The sequence below is a fragment of the Macrobrachium rosenbergii genome, chromosome 19 (genome assembly GCF_040412425.1).
Source record: "Macrobrachium rosenbergii isolate ZJJX-2024 chromosome 19, ASM4041242v1, whole genome shotgun sequence".
Lineage (NCBI taxonomy): Eukaryota > Metazoa > Arthropoda > Malacostraca > Decapoda > Palaemonidae > Macrobrachium > Macrobrachium rosenbergii.
Genome location: NC_089759.1, coordinates 21,109,157 through 21,119,156, shown reverse-complemented (window position 1 = coordinate 21,119,156; position 10,000 = coordinate 21,109,157). Strand labels below are relative to the sequence as shown.

The 10,000-nt window shown below is 35.6% G+C and overlaps 2 protein-coding genes across 2 annotated transcripts; both read left to right on the top strand.

Moving 5' to 3' along the window:
- Positions 1-1,809: 1,809 nt before the first annotated feature.
- Positions 1,810-3,410, top strand: LOC136848463 (glycine-rich protein 3-like). Its single transcript, XM_067120749.1, has 3 exons — positions 1,810-1,948; positions 2,647-2,720; positions 3,026-3,410. The coding sequence occupies exons 1-3, from the start codon at positions 1,928-1,930 to the stop codon at positions 3,219-3,221; spliced, it is 291 nt and encodes a 96-aa protein (XP_066976850.1). The 5' UTR covers positions 1,810-1,927; the 3' UTR covers positions 3,222-3,410.
- Positions 3,411-6,477: 3,067 nt separating this feature from the next.
- Positions 6,478-8,261, top strand: LOC136848462 (neuropeptide-like protein 30). Its single transcript, XM_067120748.1, has 3 exons — positions 6,478-6,632; positions 7,517-7,590; positions 7,900-8,261. Exons 1-3 carry the CDS (start codon positions 6,612-6,614, stop codon positions 8,075-8,077), a joined length of 273 nt encoding a protein of 90 aa, XP_066976849.1. The 5' UTR covers positions 6,478-6,611; the 3' UTR covers positions 8,078-8,261.
- Positions 8,262-10,000: the final 1,739 nt, after the last annotated feature.

Here is a 10,000-nt window from a genome sequence, read left to right as displayed (position 1 = left end):
GTTTCTGTAACGTAAGAAGTTAATGATTGATTTAGAAATTGGCTTGATATTATATATTGGCATCACAATTACTATGGTTTCACGCGCCTACAAGAAAGCTCATCAGCAAATCTTAAAACTCGCCTCACACAATGCACCATTCGTCTCGACCCTTCAATTACTATCTTCGTTCCTGGATATTCATGTCCTCTCTTACTAACACCTCTTTATTTCTGTCTATCCAGATACAGTTACAAATGTCGTAGACTTTTCTCCTACTTTATCTCATCTAAAGGCTGTCACAGACATTATGGTGATGATGTTGAAAACATGCCTTCATATTATAATTTTACATGTTCCGAAAACGGAATTCGATCAAATTTCTGACCTTGACCTTTACTCAGACTGTCTGTTAGGCTTCCATTACTATTTACTCTGTGTATCGTTGTCATCACTGACGAAAAGACCCAAAGGAGAGAAAAAAAAATGACTGAAGATTCTTCGAGAACACAACTGGATACGTCAGAAGGAAACGGTAATGGGTTTGATGATGAATGCAGGAGAACAACAGGCGACGACGAAAAAAAAGAAAGATATAACACCCACAAATTGGGAGAAATTTGGTGCTTTGGGAAAAGCTTAGACCTCAAAGAAGGATAACAAACTCAAAATGAACCCTTCTACTTTTTTGCTCGTCATAGATAAAAACAAAACAAAAAACAAAAAAAATAAATAAATAAATAAACAGATAAAACTAAATACTTGCATATCACTGCGATTTTCACATTAACGTGTACAATAATTACCTAAGCTTTCGTTTGATGTAACAGATTTGCTTTTTGATACCGAAGTTTTTTTTTCTATAGACGTAATTTGATATTTTGTTTTAGGCACAGAACATTGGCATTTTGATGAAGACAGTGATTATAGTGTGTTGCAGGTATTATGACATGAGACAGAATAAATTTAGTCAACTATCTCTCATCACCCTTCCCTGTCATTTGCACAAAGGGACTGTCATTTCTGTCGGAATTAAAAAAAAAAAAATGGGGCGGTCATCATTACCAGTGTGGTATAAATATTCCCAAATTTTATTTCATTCTTATTTATTATATACTCCACACATTTTTTATGCAAACCTTTTTAATTTCTGTGGAGTATGAGATACTCAACAAAAAAAAAAAAATGTCAATGAAAAAGAACAGATCCATCCACGAGTAATACCTCTTACAATTATAACTGAGTATTTAATTATTCTTACTTAAGTCAGTCTATGACAAATGCAACCCAGAATTAGGTATTCGATCCATTTATTTTTGAGAATTTTGAGCCAAATTTTACACAACTACGAACTAGTTTCGATCACCTATCTGTGACCTTCAACTTTACTCCAGCTGCGTTACTCCTAAAGTACTATTCGTTGCGTACTTCAAGGTCACCACTTACCCCGAAGAGAGAAGTCATAGAAAAAAAAATCCTCAAAATGCCACAGAGGACATGACTGGAAAATCCTATGAAAGGAACAGGAAACAATGATCGGACTGACAAATATGTTCATCGGTATTCCCGCCATCTAATATATTCCCGGGTTTTACAGTACTCAGTCACAAAATCCTTAGGGATAAATTCTCTTATTAACTATGAAACGCAACATTTTAGATCGCCATATCTTCCCTCTTACATATACAAGTAGATTTATCAGATTCGAAAATAAATCTTTCATAAACATCTTCGTGTTTAGAATTAAAAATATAATTGGAAAGAATTTACAAAACATTTACATGTAACGAGGTTCGTTGGCAACTCAGCCTATTCGACTCTTCTGGACCAGGTAGACGCGGCTGGAAGGAAGCTGTCCCTATAAAAGCTCCCTGAGTCCACAGAGGAACCACATTTCCACCATCACGAGAAGAGGAAGAAGAATCTCCGGGAAACGAAACACTCCAATATGATTGGTCTCCGCGCACAGGTGAGTTGGTCCGATTTGTCGTGATAGTATGAAGACCTATAAAACTGCGCCTCTTGATTATTTATTCAGTTTTTATATATGAATGTTTTCGATTACTTCATTTATGCACAACAAGTATGCCCATATTAATTTAGTTCACATTATAGTAAACACTGCAATGTAGTCACATACGCGCTTCCCTAAACTGATCAGTCTAGCTTCTTTTTGAGGAATATAGAACATTAAATCACATTCATAACACATACTAAGGATAAAACCGTAAAACCGTGAGTTGTTATTACGTTACGATAAAATATTTCACGCAACTGAGAACAAAGGAGTTTGCTGGTTTTAATCTTTTCAGGAGAAAACATCAAAATCCATTGAGCAAATTAAAACTTGTTTATGAATGGCCTGGGGGACAGATATCGCCTCAAGTAAGAGGCCAGATGCATATGGTTACACCTTTAGTGCGCCGCCTTCCGGTTTAATGGGATGAAGAGCGAAGATAAAACAAACACATACACATGCATATATATACATACATATATAAACGAATAAACAAAATATATATATAAATATATGTATATATTAAGTATATACATATGTGTGTATTTACGTATGTACATGAAATTGTATCCATATTTACTCGACATGTTTCTGACAGTGAAAACGATAGCATTATCTCATTATGTAACCAAACTTTCTTTCTCCGTCAGGTTGCTCTCCTAGTGGCCCTCATGGCCCTGGTCTTCTGCGTCTCCGCCAACCCCAATGGAGGGGCCAGACACGGGTAAGGCCACTTTTCGGTCGTTGTTGTTTTTGGTTTCTGTCTTACAACATTTATCCATATTTCATTGGTTTGGAATTTTGTTATTGTTTTTCTAGGCTTTTTCAGTGTTATTTTCACTTTTTCATATAATATAACTATAATTCTCATGTAAACAAATGTATTACTTTCTTGCTCTCTTATCTATTGTTTTCTATTTTGGTCAATTTGCTTATTATCGCGTACATGTGCCAAAGAATTTATTATTTTATTCATGAATGAAATATTTTTGCATTTATTAAGTTGATCCGTTTCTTTTCACCCAAAAGCTTTGGAGGCGGTTTTGGAGGACTTGGTGGCTTTGGAGGTGGTTTCGGAGGCGGTTTAGGAGGTCACGGTTTTGGAGGAGGCTTCGGCAACAGACCATTCGGTGGTGGTTTCGGTCACAGACCATTTGGTGGAGGCTTTGGAGGCGCTGCAGGCTTTGGAGGCTTTGGAAACAGGCCCTACGGATACGGAAGATAGAAGCCTTCCCTCTAAACCAAAAACGCAAAAGGTTAATTGCACACAAGAAGAAAACGACACCTGGAACGCTGGAATTGGATTTTATGTCTGCAGGCTCTCCGGCGAAAGATTCCAGAATCAGTCTTTTGGGAATGTGGTCTTACAGCTTATTACGTGACGATATTTTCTTAATAAAAAGTTCCTTGTGAATTTTTCTTTTTGTCATTAAATTCCTAAGTGAATGTAAAACCTGAATTGAGTCTTCAAGAAATTCTTCAACCTTAACATATAAAAATTATTTATGTTAAACACTCAGTTTATAAAAATTCCACTAGTTATATAACATGATAAACACGAACTAAACTTATGGAAAAAAAAAATCACATTCTATTTTTTGGAGTTAATCTTAAAAAGTTCAAGGTGTTGTTTTATAAGTACAAAAAACTGATTTCGCAAAAACTGTCGAAAGCGTATCAATTTTAAAAGCTCTAAACCATAAACTCAACTTTATTCTACTTGTCTTGCACAAAAAACAAGAAGAGCATTCCTTTAAACACCAATCAGTGATAATGAAATTGAAAAAGTTGATTTATTAAAATTCCAGGATCCGCACCAAGAGAACTTTTTGCTCTGTGATGGGAGGGATCAAGATATCCTTTAACAGTGGTCCTGAGTTCTTCGCATTTGGGTGTCCACTCTGAAGGTCATCAATCCGTGGAAACACTCACTTGAAAATAGGATTCCCTGAGGCCCTCTGAGGGATTTATATCTTCAATCCTATTAATGTCAAACCACAATCCTCTTGTACAGGAAACTATTCTTGAAAATAAGCTTGGCATCACTTCTTTTCATGTTATGGTCAGTGTCCTTAATAAGTACGAAAATCCCTGAACTATTGAACCATGAGGTACACCTTAATGAAACGCCCCAGTGAGTAGTTGACTCAGTTTTTATGGGCTATTAAATAGCATATATATATATATATATATATATATATATATATATATATATATATATATATATATATATATATATATATATATATATATGTGTGTGTGTGTGTTCAGCAATAAGTTCTGTATCAGAGAGTGACTCTCGACAAAAGATGAGGCGTTGATTATCATTCACACTCTAACTTCTGAATTGTGGAGGAACACCTGCAGAAACCTTTAGGATTATCAACATCTGAACGGGATTAATATTTTAAGGGTTTCTATAACGTAAGGAGTTAATGATTGATTTAGAAATTGGCTTGATATTACATATTGGCATCACAATTACTATGGTTTGACGCGCCTACAAGGAAGCTCATCAGCAAATCTTAAAACTCGCCTACATGCAATGCACCATTCGTCTCGATCCTGCAATTACTATCTTCGTTCCTGAATATTCATGTTCTCTCTTACTAACACCTCTTATTTCTGCCTATCCAGATATTGTGACAAATGTCGTACACTTTTCTCCTACTTTATCTCATCCAAAGGCTGTCAGAGACATTATGCGGATGATGTTGAAAACATGCCTTCATATTATAATTTTACATGTTCCGAAAACGGAATTCGATCAAATTTCTGACCTTGACCTTTACTCAGACTGTCTGTTAGGCTCCCATTACTATTTACCCTGTGTATCGTTGTCATCACTGAGGAAAAGACCCAAAGGAGAGAGAGAAAAAAAGACTGAAGATTCTTCGAGAACACAACTGGATACGTCAGAAGGAAACGGTAAAGGGTTTGATGATGAATGCAGGAGAACAAGAGGCGACGAGGAAAAAAAACAAAGATATAACACCCACAAATTGGGAGAAATTTGGTTGTTTGGGAAAAGCTTAGACCTAAAAGAAGGATAACAAACTCAAAATGAACCCTTCTATTTTTTTTGCTCGTCATAGACAAAAAATAAATAAATAAATAAATAAAACTAAATAATTGCATATCACTGCGATTTTTACATTAACGTGTAGAATAATTATCTAAGCTTTCGTTTGATGTAACAGATTTGCTTTTTGATACCGAAGTTTCTTTTCTATAGACGTAATTTGATATTTTGTTTTGGGCACAGAACATTGCCATTTTGATGAAGACAGTGATTATAGTGTGTTGCAGGTATTATGACATGAGACAGAATAAATTTAGTCAACTATCTCTCATCATCCTTTCCCTGTCATTTGCACAAATGGACTGTCATTTCTGCCGGAATTAAAAAAAAATGGGACGGTCATCATTATCAGTGTGGTTTAAATATTCATACATATTGATTCTATACATTTCTACTTTTGAAAATTTTACGTCAAATTTTACATAATTACGGACAGAATTTGGTCACATTTCTGAAATTGACCTTTATTCACATTGTCTGTTAAGCTTCCATTACAGAGTTCCTTTTTGTTACCAAAGTTTCTTTTTTATAGACAGTGATTATAGGATGTTGCAAGTTTTATTAAATGAGACAGAATAAATTTAGTCAACTATCTCTCATCATCCTTCCCTGTCATTTGCACACAAAAAAAATGGGACGGTCATCATTATCAGTGTGGTATAAATATTCCCAAATTTTATTTCATCCTTATTTATTATATACCGATACCTTTTTTTGCAAACCTTTTTAATTTCTGTCGAGTATGAGATACTAAAAAAAAAAAAAAGTCGATGAACAAGAACAGCTTCATCCACGAGTAATACCTCTTACAATTATAAATCAGTATTCAATTATTCTTACTTAAGTCGATCTATGACAAATGCAATCCAGAATTAGCTATTCGATCCATTTTGGCTTTGAGAATTTTGAGCCACATTTTACACAATTACAAACTGGTTTCGATCACCTGTCTGTGAACTTCAACTTTACTTCAGCTGCGTTACTCCTAAAGTACTATTCGTTGCGTACTTCAAGGTCACCACTTACCCCGAAGAGAGGTCATAGAAAAAGAAAAAAAAATTCTCAAAATGCCACAGAAGACATGACTGGAAAATCCTATGAAAGGAACAGGAAACAATGATCGGACTGACAAATATGTTCATCGGTATTCCCACCATTCAAAGTATTCCCGGGTTTTACAGTTCTCAGTCACAAAATCCTTAGAGATAAATTTTCTTATTAACTATAAAACGCAACATTTTAGATCACCATATCTTCCTTCTTACATATACAAATAGATTTATCAGCTTCGAAAATAAATCTTTCATAAAAATCTTCGTGTTTAGAATTAAACATATAATAGGAAAGAATTTAAAAATACATTTACTTGTAACTAGGTTCGTTGGCAACTCAGCCTCTTCGACTCTTCTGGAACAGGTAAACGCGGCTGGAAGGAAGCTGCCCCTATAAAAGCTCCCAGAGTCCACAGAGGAACCACACTTCCACCATCAAGTGAAGAAGAAGAAGAATCTCCAGGAAACGAAGCACTCCAATATGATTGGTCTCCGCGCACAGGTGAGTTGGTCCTATTTGTCGTGATGTTATGAATACCTGTAAAACTGCGCCTTTTGATTATTTATTCAATTTTTATTAATGAATATCTTCGATTCTTTCATTTATGCACAACAAGTATGACCATTTTAATTCAGTTCAAACAGAAGCGAGACTGATCAGTTTTGGTAAGCGCTTATGTGACTACATTGTAATTATAGTAAACATTACAATGTAGTCACACAAGCGCTTACTAAAACTGATCAGTCTCGCTTCTGTTTGAGGAATATAGAACATTAAATCACATTCATACTAAGAATAAAATCGTAAAACCGTGATTTGTTATTACGTTACGATAAAATATTTCACGTAAATGAGAACAAAGGAGTTTGCTGGTTTTAATCTTTTCAGTAGAAAACATAAAAAACCATTGAGTATATTGAAACTTGTTTATGAATGACTTTGGGGACAGGTATTTCTTCAAGAGACCAGATGTATATGGTTACACGTTTAGTGCGCCGTTTTCCAGCTTAATGTGATGAGGAGTGAAGAGAAAACACGCGCACATACATTTACACACACACACACACACACACACACACACATATATATATATATATATATATATATATATATATATATATATATATATATATACATATATATATACATATATATATACATATATATGTATGTATATATACAGATATATATATATATATATATATATATATATATATATATATATATATATATATATATATGTATATATATGTGTGTGTGTGTGTGAGTGTGTGTGTGTGTTTATGTATGTGTATGCAATCATATCCATATTTACTCGACATGTTTCTGATGGTGAAAACGATAGCATTATCTCATTATGTAACCAAACTTTCTTTCTCCGTCAGGTTGCTCTCCTAGTGGCCCTCATGGCCCTGTTCTTCTGCGTCTCCGCCGACCCTAATGGAGGGGCCAGACACGGGTAAGGCCACTTTTCGGTTGTTGTTGTTTTTTGGGGTCTATCTTACAACAGTTATTCATATTTCAATGGTTTGGATTTTTATTATTGTTTATCTAGGTTTTTTTCAGTGTTATTTTCACACTCTTTCATATAGTATTACAATTATTCTCATTTAAACATATATATTACTTTCTGGCTCTGTTATCTATTGTTTTCTATTTTTGTCCATTTGCATACTATCGCGCGCATGTGCCAAAGAATTAATTGCTTTATTCATGGATGAAATATTTTTTCATTTACTATGTTGATCCGTTTCTTTCCACTCAAAAGCTTTGGAGGCGGTTTCGGAGGACTTGGTGGTTTTGGAGGTGGTTTCGGAGGACTTGGTGGTTTTGGAGGAGGCTTCGGCAACAGACCATTCGGTGGTGGTTTCGGTCACAGACCATTTGGTGGAGGCTTTGGAGGCATTGGAGGCTTTGGAAACAGGCCCTACGGATACGGAAGATAGAAGCCTTCCCTCCAAACCCACAATGCAAAAGGTTTTGTGGTCAACGAAACAAAACGAACAAATATGGAAATCAGAAAATGAGACCTGGAATGCTGGAATTGGATCTTACGTCTGGCAGCTTTCCTAAAATGGATTCCAAAACCAGTCTTCTGGAATGTGATCTTACTATGTAATACTGTTTTTATAGTAAAAACTTAATGGTAAATTTTTGTTATTAAATTCCTAAGTGAATATAAAACCTGCAATGAGCCAAGAAGAAATTCTTCTTTTAGAAAATAATCGATAAATATGAAGTTAAAACATAGATAGATAACAAATCTGCACGTTACGTGACTTTATATATAACTAAATTATACAAATTAGATTTTGTTGATAACTAAGCAGAAATTCCTAGGTAGACAGATGAACAAACTAAACGTGTAGTATATTCCCTTTTTGAGTTCATTCTACATACAGGAAGGAGAGGTTTAGTAAGTACAAAAACCTGATTTCTCTAGAACTGTAGTTCTTAACATATTGGAGACGGAATAACAGGAGGAAAACCTCGCAGTTGCACTTTGAAACAACTGTTAGGAGAGGGTGGAAAGTAAGATGGGAGAACGATAATATGAACGGAGGTACAGTAAGAGCAATGAAAGAGGGACGCTGCAAAGAAGTTTTAGTAATACCTATAGTTCTCCGCATGAGGCGCACTGATGGCACTACCCCATTACTTGGAGTTCTTAACGTATGAACCGTGGAAAGAGTGTCAACTTTAACAGCTCCAAAAAAAAAAGCCTCAGCTTCATTCTAGTTTTCTTGTACAAACAAAAACAAGTGCGTTCCTTTTAACACCAATCAGTGGTAAGAAATGAATTGGTTGAATACAAAAGTCTTGGATCTAAACCAAGAGAACTCCTTGCCCTGGGACGGGAGGAATGACGCAGCCCTTCCGTTGTACTCCTCATTACTTTGCCCCTGAGTTGTCCACTCGTTAGGCCTGATCCGTTGAAACACTTGCTGAAGAACGGGCCAGAATACTAATTCATCCCTGGAGTGGGATTTCCAGCGGCCATCTGAGAGACTCATATTCTCAGCTTGATTAACAACAGCAAATCCAGACTCTTTCCACTGTGCAAGCAACTACTCTTGAATAAAAGAGCATTACCCACTCCTGTTTTTGCCATGGCCTGTGTCCCTCATATTTCCGAGAATCTCAGTACCATCGGAGCCTTATGTTATTGAAACGCCCTACTAAGCAGTTGAACCAGGCTTTTAGTTTTTCAGTTACTTGAATATATATATATATATATATATATATATATATATATATATATATATATATATATATATATATATATGTTACAGTCAAAATGCGTAATCAGTCATTACGCGTAATGACTGAAATTTCAGTCATTTAGCGAAATGCACTTAGGGGACATTTGATCCCCAGGAGCTAGTACTAAACACGGCAAAACAGTGAGTCACCTACACTGTTTCGCCGGGTTTAGTACTAGTCCCTGGGGTCAAATGTATTTCATGTGTTTAGTACTAGCTCCTGGGGGATCAAATGTCCCCTAAGTGCATTTCGCTAAATGACTGAAATTTCAGTCATTACGCGTAATGACTGATTACTCATGTTGACTGTAACAGTCCATATTATCAAGTATCCGTACAATGAGCAGACTCGTTTATATGGCAGCGTGTCTAGACTGTGAAGAAGGGTACTATGGCGAAACTGGCAAATCATGTAAAATGCGAAGCAAACAACATCTGCAGAACATAAGGCATTATAATCAGACGTCGGCAGTTGCCAAACACTGTTGGGAAAATGATCACAGAATAAACTGGGAAAATATGAGTTTTCTGTACAGGAACACCAACAAAACATCTAGACTGGTTGTAGAGAACGCCTTCATAACTTGCGCCAACAACATGATGGCA